The sequence below is a fragment of the Oncorhynchus tshawytscha genome, linkage group LG33, assembly GCF_018296145.1.
Source record: "Oncorhynchus tshawytscha isolate Ot180627B linkage group LG33, Otsh_v2.0, whole genome shotgun sequence".
Classification (NCBI taxonomy): domain Eukaryota; kingdom Metazoa; phylum Chordata; class Actinopteri; order Salmoniformes; family Salmonidae; genus Oncorhynchus; species Oncorhynchus tshawytscha.
The window spans coordinates 35,353,111-35,372,878 of record NC_056461.1 but is presented as its reverse complement, the minus strand read 5'-3'; the positions used below and the strand labels follow the sequence as shown (position 1 = coordinate 35,372,878).

The window sequence follows — 19,768 nt, the reverse complement described above, 5'->3', positions numbered from 1 at the left end:
ATAGAAAACAGATTAGACTCAGAGAGAGAGAAAGAGATAGAGAGAAGAGCACATCCTGCCTATTGCGGTCTATTGCTGCCTCAGCCTCTCTTTGACAGAGCGAAAGAGAGAGAGAGAGGGGGAGGAGAGAGATCGGTGATGTGGTGTGTGTGAGGGGAGGAGAAGGAGGGGGTTGGCTTTAGTGTGATTTGAATGGGCGTGAGAGAGAGCGTGAGGGACTGAGCAAATCAACCTGCCTCTTTTGACTGAACAACGGGATGGAAGAGCTGAGCTCCTAGCCACACTGATCAGAGAGGAGTTTTATTTTTGGAGAGGGGAAGAAGGGAGCAGACAAGGGGAACCGAAGAGGGAGAAGAAGGAGAAAAGGCATCAGAGTGGGGATAGATAGCAGAAAAATGCTGTCATGGGGAGAGGGGGAGGGAGCAGACAGAAAGGAACAGAATGAGACCAGGCAGGGTGGAGCGGAGCTGAAATGTGGAGGTAAGTCCTGTCTTTCTCTACTCAGACCCTTTAGAATGCCACATTCCTAATTCCCTATGTCCTGTGGTCTGGTGATAATGAATGTGATTGGCTTGATCAGGACAACCTAGATGGCTCGATGTGGGCATACATATGCTCTTATTTCCAGTCGGTTCCACCAGAGATTCAGAGCATTCTGCAGTACAAAAGTGAGAGAGCAGAGGATGTGTCAACACAATGAACGAACGCTTTGTCAGGGGTAGGAAAGGATGTCTAAGCAACATTCTGCTATATTCACGCTCGTTCTCCCCCCTCTCTCTGGTGTTGTGGGCTCGTTTAAAAACTCTGTTCTGACATTGACATGAAGCCACTGCAGACCTTGCTGTGTAGGGCGCTCTGGGCTGCAGGACCCAGAGATGTGGGCCAGGTGGAGGAAGGGAGGGAGCAGAGACAGAAAGAGCGCCAGAAACAGGGAAAAGGGAAAAAAGGAATAGAGAGGAGCTATAGTGATACAGAAACAAAAAGACAAGATAAATAGGATTTAAAAATATATATTGTTATTATTTATTTATTTATTTGACAAACAAAGGTCTGCAGCCCCTGCCTGTTTTGTGTGGGGGATATGGATGATAAAGAGGACTGAGAGGGTACTGCATGTAACGTGCACAGAATGATGGAATGGAGAACCAGAGCCAGGATCAGGGTGTTGTTTTCAAGGTGGCAAAGAAAAGGAGGGATGCAGGAGATTTTTTTTCTTCTCAATTTGTCTGTGAGGGGGGTTGTGTTTCTTGGAGTCGGGGATGCAAGGGATGGTGAGGTCTGGTAGAGAAAGAGAACGGGCAAATTATTGAGGGAGATGAAGAGGAGAGGGTTGAGGGACAGCTTACATAAGCCAGTGCACTAAAAGGACAAACCATTTAATTTATTTTGCACCACATGAGTCCTCATCATATGTGGTTTTCACTGTGGTTGTCAGTAGCGGACAATCTCATTCCATATGATGATGAATGCATTCAGACTTGACATGGTGAAGTCCTCGCTCTCTTTCCTGAGAAGAAGTGCGGCAGGTCGTGTGCTTGTCTAAATTTGATGACAGAAGCCCTGTTTATACCTGGATCTAACATGCGGCCTTTGTCCTTATCTTGTCCACATTCTGATTTTGGCCACATTTTAGACAAGTGTAGACAATTAAAAGACTCATTGTGATCTGACTGTGAACAGATCTTATAAGTGTAAACAGACAAATCAGGTCAAGATCAGGATGAAGGACGCATGTTAACGGCAGGTATAAACAGGGCTATTGACTTGGTCGCAGTCTTTGTGCGTTCGTGGCCAGATTGGCAGAGGGTGTGACGTTATCCATCCGAGACTGCTAATCTGCATGGTTGGCCAGATGTGCCCATGGATGTGTGCGTGTGTAGGCCCCTTTGCTCTCCAATCATAGACTCACTTTGACAGCGACACATCTGACAAATGTATCTAAAATACAGAACATAGCTTGTTTACAGAAGATTAACATTGACTATCTGAGAATGAATATATATGTGACAGGGGGTAACTGAGCCCAGATGCAGACAGCAGATTTATGGGCGACTATGACACACAACCACTGTGGCATTGCACACAAGGCGTATGGGTACAACAGTCTAGTGATGCTTTGAGGTCACAGTGCCAATGATGGGGTGGAAAATGGACCTTACCATGGTGCTTAAATTGTCATGAAATGCTACTCAAATACTACAAAATCATTGATGATGTAATAATATCAGAATACTAATGTAGTAATTAGAAAATAGAGTTGCAAAGGGGCATTCAATTTAGGATCAAATGTATTGTTAACTTGAGTATACTTTGATTAGGTTAATTAGGCCAAATGAATGTGTCAACTCTAAACAGACATACAATTATTCAATGCAGCAATCTCAACCCAACAGTCATTTATTTGTCAGTCAAATTAAGGTTAATGGATGTACCCGCCTGTATTTTAGGATAAAGTAGACTCCAACATTTCTCTATTATTTGACAACATAACAGAAAAAAGCTTTCCCCTCAGCCTTCAATAGTTTGTGGACAGTAGGTAGATGTTTCTATACCTACAATAATATAATTATCAGATGTGTGTGTGTCAGTGACAGAAATATTCCTGTTCTAGCTGGTGTTGAAGTGTGTTGAAGCACTCAGACGCTCTAAAAAAGAAAACCTTTTCATAGAACATGTTAAAAATGTTGCTCTTTAAATATGCTGTTTTGACCCAAATGGTGGGAACTAGCAATTGGCGTCAGAGCGTGTAGGCGTCTATATTTGTTCATCTATTGAGGACTCATAGTATCGTCACAGTATGGAGCTAAAAAAAAACGTGGGTGTCTGGGACTCTTTTTAAATATGAGGCTCTCTGTCAGTCAGCAGGGACATGTGTGGCACACATTCTTCAGCTGAGTGGGAGGAGAGAAGGAGAGGGGATCAGAGGAGAAGGGAGAAGAGGTGAGGCAGAGCAGCTAATCTCTGTGATCGATCAGGCCCACTTATATTTCCTGCAGAATCAAACTGCTCCACATCACTGTCCATTCCTACACCAGCCCCTGGCCACAGAGAACAGATCTATCCAACTAAAATGAGTTACAATAGTATGATGCATCTGATTAGACGAATCAAGGCTGTAAGTACAGAACCACTTGATGTCTTTAATAGATATCTTAAATGTAAAGGAGCTGTTACATGTTTGTCCTTTGCCAGTTTAATAAGTGGAGATCCCAAGACATTGAAGCCCTAAATGACATACAGTTGAAGTCAGAAGTTTACATACACTTAGGTTGGAGTCATTAAAACTCATTTTTCAACCACTCAACAAATTTCTTGTTAACAAACTATAGTTTTGGCAAGTCGGTTAGGACATCTACTTTGTGCATGACACAAGTCATTTTTCCAACAATTGTTTACAGACAGATTATTTCAGATTATTTAGTCTGGTTCATCCTTGGGGGCAATTTCCAAACGCCTGAAGGTACCACGTTCATCTGTACAAACAATAGTACACAAGTATAAACACCATGGGACAACGCAGCTGTCATACCGCTCAGGAAGGAGATATGAATGTACTTTGGTGCGAAAAGTGCAAATCAATCCCAGAACAACAGCAAAGGACCTTGTGAAGATGCTGGAGGAAACAGGTACAAAAGTATCTATATCCACAGTAAAAAGAGTCCTATATCGACATAACCTGAAAGGCAGCTCAGCAAGGAAGAAGCCACTGCTCCAAAAGCGGCATAAAAGAGCCAGACTACGGTTTGCAACAGCACATGGGGACAAAGATTGTACTTTTTGGAGAAATGTCCGCTGGTCTGATGAAACAAAAATAGAACTGTTTGTCCAGAATGACCATTGTTATGTTTGGAGGTAAAAGGGGGAGACTTGCAAGCCGAAGAACACCATCCCAACCATGAAGCAGACAGGGTGGCAGCATCATGTTGTGGAGGTGCTTTGCTGCAGGAGGGACTGGTGCACTTCACAAAATAGATGGCATCATGAGGGAGGACAATTATGTGGATATATTAAAGCAATATCTCAAGACATCAGTCAGGAAGTTAAAGCTTGGTCGCAAATGGGTCTTCCAAATGGACAATGACCCCAAGCATACTTCCAAGGTTGTGGCAAAATGGCTTAAGGACAACAAAGTCAAGGTATTGGAGTGGCCATCAAAAAGCCCTGACCTCAATCCTATAGAAAATGTGTGGGCAGAACTGAAAAAGTGTGTGCGAGCAAGGAGGCCTACAAACCTGACTCAGTTACACCAGATTTGTCAGGGGGAATGGGCCAAAATTTACCAACTTATTGTGGGAAGCTTGTGGAAGGCTACCCTAAATGTTTGACCCAAGTTAAACAATTTAAAGGCAATGCTACCAAATACTAATTGAGTGTATGTAAACCTCTGACCCACTGGGAATGTGATGAAAGAAATAAAATCTAAAATAAATAATTTTTCTCCTATTATTCTGACATTTCACATTCTTAAAATAAAGTTGTGATCCTAACTGACTTAAGACAGGGAATTCTTCTAGTATTAAATGTCCGGAATTGTGAAAAACTGAGTTTAAATGTATTTGGCTAAGGTGTATGTAAACTTCCGACTTCAACTGTATATGATGGAAATGATAGTGAGAGCAGCTGTGGCGCAGGATGCTAGCAGAGCCACAGGGCTAACAGATCCTGCCTGCCTCAGATGTACTAAAGCTGTGTGTCACCCAGGATTTCAACTCCAGCTTACACTGCTGCCCTCTTTGCATACCAAATTATATTTCCATGCCAAAAGCAACTCCTCTCCATAGGGCTGCTGCAGAAAATTGCCTCTCAACAGTCAACCAACTGTCTTTACATAACACAACGTGGACAGGAGCCTATCTGACAACAACCTGAGGCAGAAAGACTATCTGAAAAGGCTATTCAATCTACGTTTAGGCCTACTGTGCTCCACGAGAGAGGACATTTACCATGGTGCTCCCACACTGTGCCGTGCCAAACTGATATATTTTAACTGACCAATAAGGGCGAAAATTACATCCAGACATATATAATATGGCAAATACAATAGTTAAATGATTTCAGTGGCGTCTCAAGAGAAATAATCAATTTGTCCAGTTAATGATACCTCATCAACATGGATCAAATATTTCTAAGGTTACGAGGCAGATTATCCTCTCCACTGAAACATGAGTCAGCAGAACTACACAGTCTCCCTCAGTTGGAGCCATTTTGCGTTACTAGGCCTAGCCAGACTGTGTCTCTCTATCTCTCCCAGTGAGCAGTGTGTCTGTGTGACTGAGGGAGCCTGGTGGACAGAGCAGAGGATGGAAGGATGGTAGATAGCAGTGGAAGCCACTGGGTGGATCCACTAATCGGATTGTGCTCTCCTTTGTCACCTGTCCTCTGTGGCCATGCTCTTAATGGGAGCTCAGCCCTCTCTGGAGTGGAGTCACCCTCAGATTTCTGTCCCTGGGCTCTGGCCGGCCCAGCTCTGCTCTGCCACACAGGGCCTGACTGCACAATGAGTAGGACTAGAGAGGAGAGACATAGGAGAGCGAGAGTGTTCATGGGGAAATAGAAAGAGAGGCAAGGAGGAGTATTAAAAAGATAGTGAGAAGTAGAAAATGAGCCAAATAAAGGTACTACATACTACTATACTACTACATTATTATACCACTATACTACATATTACTATACTACTGTACTACTACATTTGTGTAACTGGAAAGAACACGTTTTGACCTGTATAGGTTTATGTGTTTGTCATTTCAGCTAAATTAAATCTTAAAGTGCATTAGGATTTTGATAATAAAACATCTGCTGAATATTTGAATAAATTCACACTAGGGAGGTTCGCTTGCTCATCACAGATTTGCACTCTGTAAATAACCCACTAGTCAGAAATACTGTAGGCAGTGGGTGTGTGGAGTTTGCTGTCGTCAATGTTGTTAATCAACCAGTTATGAAGGTTTTAAATGATATCACTGAAGCCATTGACAAAAAACAGCACTGTGTCTCACTTTTTATTGATCTCTCTAAGGCTTTTGATACAGTTGATCATGCTATACTAAGACAGAGATTGTTGAGTGTAGGTCTTTCGGAGCATGCAGTTGCATGGTTTGCTAACTATCTGTCTGATAGAACTCAGTGCACTCAATTTGATGGGCTTATGTCTGTTAAATTGTCTGTCTTGAATGGTGTGCCCCAAGGCTCTGTACTTGGTCTTCTCTTATTCACTATTTATATAAATGATTTCGACAAAAATGTCCAAATTGCACAACTTAATTTTTATGCTGATTATACTGTTATTTACTGTTGTGCCTCGTCTCTTACAAATGCTTTCCAGAACATGCAAACTGCTTTTTATACTGTTCAACATACCTTGTGTCAATTGAAGCTTATCCTCAATACTGACTAAACTAAACTAATGGTGTTTTCTAATGCAAGAAATAGACCTCTGAACCTTTCACCTATTACTACCTGTCAGGGCAAGGAGATTGAGTTTGTAACCTCTTATAAATATCTTGGAATTTTAATTGATGATGGCCTCTCTTTTAAATTGCATATTCAACAACTTACAAAAAAATTTAAGCTGAAATATTTTAGGAATAAGGCCTGTTTTTCTTTTGAAGCCAGAAGGAGGCTAGTATCAGCTACATTTATGCCTTTACTAGACTATGGGAATATTTTATATATGAATGCTTCCGCTCAGTGTTTGAGATCAATTGACACCCTTTACCATGGCACTTTGAGATTTATTTTAAACTGCAAAACCCTTATGCACCACTGCACTTGGTATACCAGGGTTGGCTGGTCTTCTCTAGTCACTCGTACGCTCAGTCACTGGGATAATTTGATTTACAAAGCCATTTTGGGTTTACTACCTTTTTATTTGTGCATTTTTATTATTCAGAAATGTGGTGGGTACTCTCTTCGTTCTCTGGATGTTATCCTGCTAACTGTTCCAAATGTCCAAACTGAATTTGGTAAAAGGGCTTTTATGTACTCTGCACCATCTTCTTGGAACACCTTACAAACTACTTTTAAACCGGAAGAACTTGTCCCGATTGGTGTTTTTAAATCATTGAAGGATTTTGAGGCTGATTCCCTGACCTGTCAATGTTTTTAATTTGCTGTTTTATACTCTTGTGAATTCAATGGTTTTTACCAGATTACTTGTAATTTTTCATGTTGTCTGTCTGTAATTTTTTTGTAATGACTTGGTGCAGCCTATCTTGGCCAGGGCGCTCTTGAAAAATAGATTTGAATCTCAATGAGCCTTTCCTGGTTAAATAAAGGTAAAATAAAGTTATATCATACATACACTGACTGAACAACACACACAAACACACACCTATTCTCGTTATTCCAATTCCCATTATAGGAGAAGTGCCCTCAGTGACATTCAGTGGTGCAGAAAGAAGATCTAACTCAATACACTCCCACGACATCACTACTTCCCCATCCTGAGCAGTCTGATCAAAAAGGCAGAAAACAAGAAAAAAAAAGACCTCCACACACAATATCACATTAATCAGCAGATACATACAACACAGTGAAAATCATTACTGCTCTAGCCATGTCGGAAAAGCACTTCATGTCCATTCTATTACAGTCAATAAGGGTGGAAAGAGTCACTGTGCAACTGGCTGCATTTTCATATTAAAGGCGTTGGCGGAAAAAGAGCATAACAAAAAAACAGAGTTACTAATTAGAAGCGCTTAGCTGTAGCACTGGTAGATCGGTCCTGCCTGTGTGCGCCTGAGAGGCTCCTCTCAGACAGCTGCCGCACATAGGAAACACACAGACAGGATGTACCTCACAGACCAAGGTGGAGGGCCGCACAACTGGGTCAGAATCAGAAACACTACTAACATTACTAACAGAGCTCAGAGAACCAGATATAGCTTTGTATATAGCCAAGTTATCATTTATTTTTACTTTAAAAAAAATTGAACCTTTATTCAACTAGGCAAGTCAGTTAAGAACAAATTCTTATTTACAATGATGGCCTACCCCAGCCAAACCCAGACGACGCTGGGCAAATTGTTCACCGCCCTATGGGACACCCAATCACGGCCAGTTGTGATACAGCCTGGAATCGAACCAGGGTCTGTAGTGACGCCTCTAGCACTAAGATGCAGTGCCTTAGATTGCTGCACCACTCAGGAGCCCGTTACTCATTGTGTATTTATTATTACTTCTATTACATGTTTTACTTTCTATTATTTCTCTGTTTTCTTTCTCTCTGCATTGTTGGGAAGGGCCTGTAAGTAAGCATTTCACTGTTAGTCTACACCTGTTGTTTACGAAGCATGTGACCATTTTTAAAATTTGATTTGAGATCCCAGGGTACTAGCATATGCATCTGTTCACTACATTATCATACCTTACAAAGCCACTTGCCATTGATTTCAACTAAATCAATGTGCTTGTGTTACAGTCTCCTTCTCACACTCCATTAAAGTGACACTCGTGGTGAGGTGATACTCTGATGGTTGAACTACACTGAACAAAAATATAAATGCAACATGTGAAGCATTGGCCCCATGTTTCATAACTTGAAATAAAAGATCCCAGAAATGTTCCATACGCACAAAAAGCTTATTTCTCTAAAATGTTGTGCACACATTTGTTTATATCCCGGTTAGTGAGCATTTCTCCTTTGCCAAGATAATCCATCCACCTGACAGGTTTAGCGTATCAAGAAGCTGGTTAAACATCATGATCATTATACAGGTGCACCTTCTGCTGGGGACAATAAAAGGCCACTCTAAAATGTGCAGTTGTGGAGTTGTGCAGTTGTGGAGTTGGCATTCTGACTGCAGGAATGTCCACCAGAGATGTTGCCAGAAAATGTAATGTTAATTTCTCTAACATAAGCCGCCTCCAACATTGTTTTAGAAAATTTGGCAGTACGTCCAACCGGCCTCACAACCGCACAACACGTGTAAACACCCCAGCCCAGGACCTCCACTTCCAGCTTCTTCACCTGCGGTATCATCTGAGACCAGGATGCTTGTCGTCCCACAGACGGCAGACAGTGTGTATGGTGTCCTGTGGGCGGGCGGTTTGCTGATGTCAAAGTTGTGAACAGAGTGCCCCATGGTGGCGGTGGGGTTATGCTATGGGCTAGCAACGGACAACAAACACAATTGAATTTTATCAATGACAATTTGAATGCACAGAGATACCATGACAAGATCCTGAGGCCCATTGTTGTGCCATTCATCCACCACCATCAGCAAATGTTTCAGCATGATAATGCACGGCCAGTGTTGCAAGGATCTGTACACAATTCCTTTAAACCTGAAAATATCCCAGTTCTTCCATGGCCTGCATACTCACCAGACATGTCACCCATTGAGCATGTGTGGGATGCACTGGATCGACATGTTCCAATTCCCGCCAATATCCAGCAACTTTGCATCAGCCATTAAAGAGGAGTGGGACACCATTCCACAGCCCACAATCAACAGCCTGATCAACTCTATGCGAAGGAGATGTGTCACGCTGCATGAAGCAAATGGTGGTCACACCAGATACTGACTGGTTTTCTGATCCACACCCCTACCTTTTTTTTAAAGGTATCTGTGACCAACTTATCCATATCTGTATTCCCAGTCATGTGAAATCCATAGATTAGAGCCTAATGAATTAATTTCAATTGACTGATTTCCTTATATGGACTGTAACTCAGTAAAATCTTTTGTTGCATGTTGCGTTTATATTTTTGTTCAGTGTTTAGTTAGCATATTTAGCATATTGGCTTGTAGCACACAGTTAGCATTTAGCACACAGTTAGCATATTGGCTTGTATCACCAGGCACAGAGGCTAGCGCTGGTAGAGACTAGAGACAGAGCAACAGGTGGTGTAGAGGCCAGCGCTGCTAGAGACTAGAGACAGAGCAGCACGTGGTGTAGAGGCTAGCGCTGGTAGAGACTAGAGACAGAGCAACAGGCGGTGGAGGCCAGCGCTGCTAGAGACTAGAGACAGAGCAACAGGAGGGCCTGACTGGAGCAAGGTGTCTGACTGCCTAGAATGTGGAAGACAGCAACTGTAACCACTGCCCTCTCAGTCATCAATGTCATGCAGAAAATGGTACGCAAGAGGACATTTGCTGTTGCAGTTGGTGTTGTTTCAGACTTTTACAGCAAAGCATAATTTAAATTAAACCAATGTCTTTAATAGTCACTGTGCATGGGGTGGCCAGATCTGAGATTCATGATGAAAGAATGTGTGGTAATACATAGAGCCTATCTGGGTGAGTGTGTGTGTGAGAGAGAGTGTGTGTGGGCGGTGCAGCCGTTTCAGGGGCACCAAGATTCATTTCGAAGCACAATAGCGGGGATAGTGAGGAAGTGAGGGAGGCCAGTGTCTCTTCCTCTCTGAGCAGACAGGGTAGGGGTACCATTTCAGACTACTATAAATGCTAGTGTGGGCAGTGTTTCTGCCTCGGCCTCAGAGACAGCTGCACGTATGGAAGAGGAACCACAGTGTGCAGTTCAGCTCCACATAATAGCAGCAGTGATGGAGTGAGGGTCAGTTCCTCTCTCGTTCCGGTCACACACACACACACACACACACACACACACACACACACACACACACACACACACACACACACACACACACACACACACACACACAGTCATGGGCTGAATCACACACAGTGCCGTTGCAGAGGGACAGCTGTTCTTCCTGCCACTGTGGGCAGTGTGCCAGATTCAGACAGACAGACACATTCACTCTGACTAACTCTTGCACGCATGCCATGTACTCCCATATAACCTCACAATATAGTTCTTTGAGCATGCACATTACCAATACCTTAGTCAAAATGTTCATAGGCTTTCTCACAGTGGTGATGGATGGACATAGTAATGTAAGATGGAGAGAAAGAGATGTATCATCCCTCTTTAAGCTGGTAGTATTCAGTAAAATAGGAAGTCAGGGTTAGATGCAGAAAACGTAGACGATGCCATAAAAGCCTTTTCTAAGCCAACTTTCTCTTTCTGGCTGCATTTACTGAAATAGGAGGTTACACCAGATTTAAACATGCTCAGTTCATGACATATTATACATTTACAGTACCAGTCAAACGTTTGGACACACCTACTAATATGTTCCATATGTGTTATTTTATAGTTTTGATGTCTTCACTATTATTGTACAATGTAGAAAATAGTAATGATAAAGAAAAACCCTGGAATGAGTAGGTGTGTCCAAACCTTTGACTGGTACTGTATATGTTTCAATAAGCATGTTAAAACACACAGTCTGTTTTATCAATGATCAGAATAACTGAAAAATAGAAAAATACTTTGGTTTCTTTTTCATACACGAGTGAACACACAAACATGCACTTATGTACACAAACGCACCAGCCCATTCTCTTATTTATGAATTATTAACCCTTATTTTATCAAGTAAATTGACTGAGAACATGTTCTCATTTACAGAAACAACCTGGGGAATAGTTACAGGGGAGAGGAGGGGGTTGAATGAGCCAATTGGAAGCTGGAGAGGATTAGGTGACCACGATGGTATGAGGGCCTCTTATGGAACACGACAAGAGGTGCCGAATTCTGCAGTTACCATATTACGTTTGGACCTGGCGAAATGTGGAAGCTATACCATCCACTAGGGGCAATGTGAGAGTCTATTACATTCAAGTAGTCTGGGGGCTTGCTAGAGTGTAGTGGATGAGGATGTGGATGCACAATTAAAGCTTCCTATAAGGTCTTTGCAGACGCTAGAACCGGAGTGTTGCAATGTTGTTTTTCATCACTGCTCTTTGTAATACATTCTGGCATTCAACATACTTTTTTACTACCTGATAATTGAGTCACGCCGTATCATTCCATCCGCAGCAGTGTTGTTGCTTGGTTCCTAGATCTGATCTATAGGCTATAGAGTACAACAGTATAATACTCATAAAACCTAGCGGTCAAACAGGGACTTGGTTCCAATCATTTTTCCACCATAAATTTTTCCCATATGGGATGTTAGTAAGACTTCAAATAAGCGCTGTATTTTGTGTAGGCTTACCCTAGCGTGATGTTCTGATAATCGTGTAGCCTGTATGGTACAAATGCCATGATGATCTGGACGAGACTCCCGAATCTATCGAATTCAGCTAACAAAACATGGAATTGCTAGTTTGCTACGTGTGTCTTATTTGATCGAATATAAGTTTTGTAGAGCTTAGGTTGTTACAAGTGCACTGATAAGTAGGACACATGACATCCTGACAACTTTGAGAAAAAACACTTTATTTCAGAGTTGTGCCTGTTGTTCACACTTGTATCTGCCCTCTCATTGGCTAGAATGGACCCACCTGATCTTGCCTCCTCCCGACTGCCTTCTAGTCTGAGTAGAGGTCTCTTTAGCTAATATTCCACTTGCCACTGCCAAAGAGTCTTTGGCACATGATATGGACTACAGGGAGTGGATCAACTAAAGAGACTGGTACCCAGGCTAACTTTCATTGTTAAAGCAGCCACTTGAGTATCTGGTCAATATAATGGATCATTTGTGGTGCATTCTTGGTGGGGGACATGTTTACTGTTGCCTTGTTTCCTAAGCCTAAAGGTGGGCTAGACCTGCACACACGAATCGACAGTAGTGAGAGACACCCAGTTGACTATGTCCCCAACTGGAGGACACACAGGCAGACAGCAGGCAACACACTCTGTAAGGTGACATTAAATAGACTTAGCAAAATGACATTGGAAATGTGAAAGGTGCCCCAAAAAATTATCCAACTTCCTTTGTGCGTCCAATGTGACGCATATTTTAAAATCACCAGGGTAGGAAGGTAGAAGGGTGGGAAGTGATAAAAAAAAGCATGTGTGGATGGCAGGGAGGGTCATATCTGTCAACTCCCACAAGCTGCAGTGACTCAGCCTGGTGACCTGCCAGAAGCCAGGGAGACGAACTGCTCTCCCCGTTGCTATCATGCTATCACATGTCAATCACCACTCCTTAAATCAACATCTGATCTCTGAGACTTGATGATGTGATACTGTACTGAGCACAGGAGGTTGGTGGCACCTTAATTGGGAAGGACAGGATCGTGATAATGGCTGGAGTGGAATAGGTGGAATGGTATCAAATACATCACACATGGTTTCCATGGTTTCCATGTGTTTGATGCCATTCCATTCGCTCCATTCCAGCCATTATTATGAGCCGTCCTCCCCTCAGCAGCCTCCACTGGTACTGAGTGAGCTGACCAAAGCTCTGGGAGGGGTGATGAGTTCATAAACGAACAAAAAGTCCTGAAGCTTTCCACCTTCCCCTCTGCAACTTTGACAGTGAACCTCTTTTCCGAGGCAATCTATTGAGTAAAGGAGCTATGTGACTTTGGAGACCAATAAACCAGACGGACGTCTGCTAACTATATGAAATAAAAAAAAACTGAGATAAAATGCAGGACAAAATGAGAGAGTGCGCCAGAACCAATCACTTAGCATTCTCTGGACCTGGCACAGGCCCTACTCAGCGGGCAGCAGAAGAAAGGAGGGGTGAAGTGATGCGAGGGAGAAGTAGCATTAGGATTACTTTATTTCCTGAAACCAATTTTGTGCGCAATAATACACCCACTGGCTGTTTTTAGTCTTTTCAACCAGTTTTAGGTTTCTAATGACACGGTAGTCGTGCAGTGTCAGTCCAAATGTAACAGACAGAGCTGGGATCAATAACGGGCCCTGGGATTGGCTGCCGGGCATAGTGAGAATACGAGGTTAGTTGGCTAAACCTAAATCAATTATCCTTAATGGTCAATTTAGGCCCCATTGTACCGTAAGCACCAATCACTGTGATTTGGAGGACTGAGGTTGTGTAGCTGGTGGCAGTACTGTGATTCAGCATAAATATACTAGTATGCAATGAGGAAAATTGTGGGAAACCCGATGTTGCTCTCAAGTCTAGTGAAAGTATTTAAGAGGGAGAGAGAATAATTTCATTACACTTCTATACTTAATAAAAGATACTCCTATTAAACAGAAGTACCTTGTTTTTCATCTAACATGTATGGAATCCTTGTTAAAGTTTCACACTTCTCTGCAGTTCTAATGAGGGTTTTAGAAATCATGCCAGAAGTACAGAAATATATACTATTAATGGCCTTTGGTTTGATCTATCACAGTAATCTGGCCTGTTCCCCATTTCAACAGATAATTTGAATCCCACATGTGCGTAGGTAACCATGAGCCAAAAACAGAAACAGGTCAGGGGAGTCGGATATTTTCAACGGCAGGTTACATCGTCATTGACGGCATAGCTGTTTTATAACACAGGAACCAGCTTGAATATTCAACAGACACCGTAACATACAGTAGAATAAATCAATGAGTCCATAAGGGATCTGTAAGCCTAGACAGCCACTGAAACCTGACATAGAGAACCAGTTTATCACGTGAGAGAGCGGATATGGCCGTGGGGTGGATACCTACCCTGGTCATTGATCACATTTAACGGCTGCCTGTGGTGAGCTTTTAAGCTGATTTTCACAGAGCTGGGCCTGAAGGAAATACATTTATACAGTACATTTAATGAATGTACCCTACTGTAGGCTACAGCAAATACAATTTATAATGATCTACAAATACTTTTGTTGTTGCTGTTTTCCCCCTCAAAATGATTTGCTGATAAGAAGGGGCTTAAAAATGCATCAGATTTAAGCTTGATGAAGGCATGTGAGATGGAGGTCAGGAGTTAAACAGAGATTTGTGGTTGGCAGGCTGAAGGCTGCCAGGTCTCTCTCTGGTAGTCCAGTTTGCCGTGATGGGAGGGGGAGAGCAGAGCAGGGATATGATGACGACACCCATCCTCTGACGGTTAAAAGGTCAGGATGCATGTGACATCACTTCCTGCTGCACAGGACGAAGCCTAGAAGGGAGTAGGGGTCAGAGATGGCACAAAAAGAAAAGTGTCCAGGAAACATGGCTTCCCTAAAGTGGGTGTACAGTCACCATGGCCACATCCGGACAGCACACACCAGCAGCCCTGTAGTCTTGTCCTGGGCTTTACATGTACACCAAACAGGATGGAGACCCCACTGCACTGAGCACTCATGGCCTCCAAACCACTAAGGTCCCAGCAGAGCTGGTGAAAGATAGACAACACTAGAAAACATGAGCCCAACACAGACATACTGTAGTACCTGTAGAGGGGAAGTCTGCTGGAGTACCAAGGCAAAGTCCTGCTATAAAGACTGGATCAACACAGGTCACACAGAGAGCAAAGATACTCAGTATAGTGACTGAGATCTGAGATCATTAGCAGCCACTCACTGCTAACAATGTTTTATCAGCGTAGTTAGACAGTGCATCAAACACCAATGTTGAGGCTTAATAATGTAGCGAGGCAGTACGTTCCTGGTTGGGCTTCTGAGGCAGTGAGACTGCTCTGCTTTCTGGTTTCATGAGAGGATCTGTTGACTGTGGAGTGGGACCGCTGAACGGTCACGATAAATGCACCCAATCTTCAGAAAGTCCTGGAGAACACTCTAATCCCTTGGCTGCATGTCTTTGGTAATCCCTCTTTGCTTAATCCTTTGCTAGAGGAGGAAATACACTGCAGTTTGTAGGTTATTGTGATTTACTGTAATATGAACTGCATACAATGAAGTGGAGAATGCATATTGATCTATTAAACTCTCTTTCATATAATGATTTCACGTGAAAACATGAACCCATTTTCTACAAAGTTTCAAAACCAACATGCCGCCCTCTACCTTTTGTTTGAATGAAAGGCCAGCATGCAGATCTAAATAGATATTGAATTTGGTTAAAGGAAGGGACAGATGCGACAGAAATAGGTTCACATGACCTTTAGGGTGAGGAAACCTTTCACGCTATAACGTTGATACATTCAACAGTCACTTCCGTGTTTGACACAGAAACCACCAGATGTGCTGGTTAGTAGTCTGTGAGGGATGGAGAAATTAACATTGCAGCTCTGCACAGAAGTGAGATGAGCAGGAACCTGTGGTCACCATGGTCCCCTGTTGCATAGTTTAAACTAGCGATCTCAAGCCCCTCTCTTGGGGTGGGCAGTTAGAAACAGAACATCACATACAAATATAAAGATCTTAATCGGATCATCCTGTTGCAGGAGAACTTCCCTGCAATGTAGGAAATGTTAAACTTGTGATATATTTCAGCTTGAAAAAGTCTTCTGAAGTTCGTGATTTCCACTTTGAAAATTCAGATTTGATTTTCCCTTAAGAAAAATGGATCAACCCCTACAAAAATGTTCATTAATTATAATCCACATAATAATTCAAATGTCCTGTTGCTGCAGGATTATTTTCTTGCTGTAGCGCACTGGCTCAAAGTAAGATCCTACATCTGTACAGCACTAGACTGGTTAGAGTTTCCCTTCATCAATCTGACTCATAACTTAAATATGTACAGTATGCCTCTAAGTCAATCCACAGAACATGGGAGTATAATTATTTGCCTGCAGGGCAGCCTCCTCTGCAGCCCTTTATGTGGTTGTAATGAACAAGGCAACAAAACCACTGGATTTCCAGTTTTAAGCTGGCAATCAATTTATAATGCATGAGACTGAAAAAAATGAGACTGGATTGATCAAATATTTAGCATGTGTTATCGTGTTGTTAAAAGAGACGACCTACATTTATGGGTAATTGTTGTGGGTGCGTGCAGATTTTGAGATTGTTGATTGCTTGCTTACAATCTGCCATTGGTTCACTAAAAACACCAGGGAACTATCTCTATGAGGGGCGCAGGGGGGTGTGCATGGCTATACAGTGGATGTACCTGCTTGAACTATAGACCACAAAAAAATACTCTGAGTGTTCTCGATGAACACATACAGATCCCTTGGTCCTGTTTGGAACTACAGTAATGCTCACATTTCAGAAAATTCTATCCTGTTCTCAGACTGTACCAAACATTTGACTGACACAGCATGTCAGGAGACTATAGGCTGGGGGATTCATAATCCTTGGATGGAAACTAAGTGGCTGGGCTTGGTACCAGCAGGGAGATGGATGCTGCTGCTCTGTCCTTGAACAAGTCAAACCTGATTTGCTGCAGAAGAAATTGATATTACCCAGAAAATATATCAGAGTGAATTACTGCGGTTAAAGGCATCTAGTAGACAGTGCAATTCATAGATGGAGGCTTAATTTCAGTATGCATGTCCAAAATGTTATCATGTTTCACATGTCATCATGGTCTAGGTCTACAATACTGTATTTATACCACCGGTTACAGGTGTATTATTCCTTTTGTGGACATACAGGGAATTGTCATCTCCAATATTCAGTCAATAAACGGAATGGCTATTTACATTCACTTTTACAGAGGCACAGAGAGAGAGAAAGAGTCGAGATAAAAATAAAGAACGAGAGAGACTGAGACAGATATTACTTCCTCACTCACCAATCAGCTACTCGACTCTGCAGCATTCTGTGCTGTGTGGTGGCGCGCCGGGAAGCTGAGCTGAGCTGCATCACTGCACCTGCTCTCAAGACTGCATATCATCTGGAGACAGGAGTTGCATGATAAATAGCGAGACAGCAAAGCAACTTTGAGAACCCTAAACGTAACCCTTATCTTAACCATTTTAAATGTTAACTTCAATGGGTAGGGATGTACCAAGGATTCCAGATAGCAAAGACCGTAGAAGAATGCCTTATCTCATCTTCGTATTAACGCCAAACGGGTTTCCGATATCGTGTGATTGACGTCAATTTGGTCATAGACAAGGGAAAAGAGAAAGGGGATGTCAGGAACCGAAGCAATTAATTTGCAAACAACCTATTTTCGCCGGTGAGTAAATATAAACATAAAATAAAAGGTCTGTAATGAAAACGAATAAGGATGTTTAAATTAGGTCTAACTAGATGATGAAATTACGCATATTTTAGCAATAGGCTGGCCTTGTCACCTAGGGAACTCTCACTTGTACTGTACAAGTATCAATCAATGTGTTTGTCGCGGGGTCTGGAAAAGTCTGGCCCAACCCAAATGATGACAGAAATAATGAATGAGTTGCCAAGATCTGGTATCAATGTAGCCTAGGCAGCCGATAGTATTGGCTAGATTTGCACAATCGTCTAGGAACGATGTGCATTCCCGGTAATACACTGGTGTCCCCCATCCACTATTCTGAACAGCTGAAAAGGCATCATTTCCCGCCTTAACTAGCTATAATTACATTTACATTACATTTTAGTCATTTAGCAGACGCTCTTATGTGCCTTGCTCAAGGGCACATCGACAGATGTTTCACTGATTCGAATTGGTTCTGGGAGCAAGCGTTCAGTTACTGGCCCAACGGCTAGGCTATCCCCCTCCCTTGACTGAACGCGGTGTGCAACATCCTAAATTGTCCGAAAATCCGAAAATGGTGGTGAAAAATTGTGTTTTATAAAGAGACACATATTGAGAGACACATAGTGCACATATTTTCCCCGTTTCGCCATTTGAAGATCTTGCCTTTGCAGCCTGAATGGAGGATGCTTTATTTACGAGCCGGTACATTTGACAGACAGAGAGAGAAGGTGAGAGACAGACAGAGAGGCATAGAGGACAGACTGAGAGCATGAAAGGGAGAGAGACAGACAGAAAGAGAGAGAGAGAGATCTTATTCTGTTGGCAGGCTGGCCAGCATTGTTAGGTTTATGACTATTGTATTCAGGGCGTCATGCACCGCAAGAATTTGAGGGGGCACAAAGTACGAGGATGGCTGGGGGGTGGTCCAGAGTAAATTCTGAAACAGCTTTTTCCTGCAACCTAGAGCCATAGTCATGATGCATAATTATGTGTAAAAAAACAACATCAACATGTTTATTTTTCTGCATATTGAAGCATACCTCTTGAGACGTCTAATATCCTGTTTATTATTATATATTTTTTTAACTAAACATGCTTCTCTACATGTTCTGATTGTATTCTTAAATTGTCTTTGGACAGGAAGGCCCCCTCCTCCAGCCCACAGGGTTCTATTGATTGTCTGTAGGGTGGATGTGGTGGGCCATATGACTTGCTTGGCAGCTATTTTTGGAAAGGAAAAAAATTATAATGCAAGTATTCAGAGGTGAAACGCTACTGAAAAATACAACACACGTCAGAGCTTCTGGTTTTCCTATTCACTTTTCTACACTTCATTGTTGAAAATAAATGCATGGTAATATTTTGGCCAAAGGGGCTAAAACACTGGTCTACGGTTTGCTTTGCAACCGTTGAATGAAATCTGAGGGTGTCTGCGGTCAAACCATACTTAAAAATGACCGTTGCTTTGTCGCTGTGTACAGGTGTCCAGTGGAAGAGACCAAAGAGAAGCAAGCAGGTGCTGAGGGGTGGGAGCTGATGGATGACAGATCAGAGAGGCCAACACACACACAAATCCTCCCCAACCCAGAGGACAGAGAGCTGGACCAAACCACGACTGGACCACACCACAACTGGACCAAACCACGACTGGACCACACCACGACTGGACCACACCACAACTGGACCACACCACAACTGGACCCCACCACGACTGGACCCCACCACAACTGGACCCCACCACAACTGGACCCCACCACGACTGGACCACACCACGACTGGACCACACCACGACTGGACCACACCACGACTGGACCACACCACGACTGGACCACACCACAACTGGTCCACACCACGACTGGACCACACCCCACCACGACTGGACCACACCACGACTGGACCACACCACGACTGGACCACACCACGACTGGACCACACCACGACTGAGGCACACCAGAATAGTAGTCATCTGCAAAGC

General features: G+C 42.8%; 1 protein-coding gene across 2 annotated transcripts; it reads left to right on the top strand.

The window, feature by feature from the left end:
- Positions 1–159: 159 nt before the first annotated feature.
- Positions 160–19,737, top strand: LOC112231303 (platelet glycoprotein Ib alpha chain-like). Of its 2 annotated transcripts, none has more exons than XM_042311042.1 (2): positions 160–480; positions 19,275–19,737. In XM_042311042.1, exons 1-2 carry the CDS (start codon positions 473–475, stop codon positions 19,735–19,737), a joined length of 471 nt encoding a protein of 156 aa, XP_042166976.1. In that variant the 5' UTR covers positions 160–472. The 2 variants fall into 2 exon arrangements, with proteins under 2 accessions (XP_042166976.1, XP_042166975.1); XM_042311041.1 differs by lacking the exon at positions 160–480 and adding an exon at positions 17,470–17,787.
- Positions 19,738–19,768: the final 31 nt, after the last annotated feature.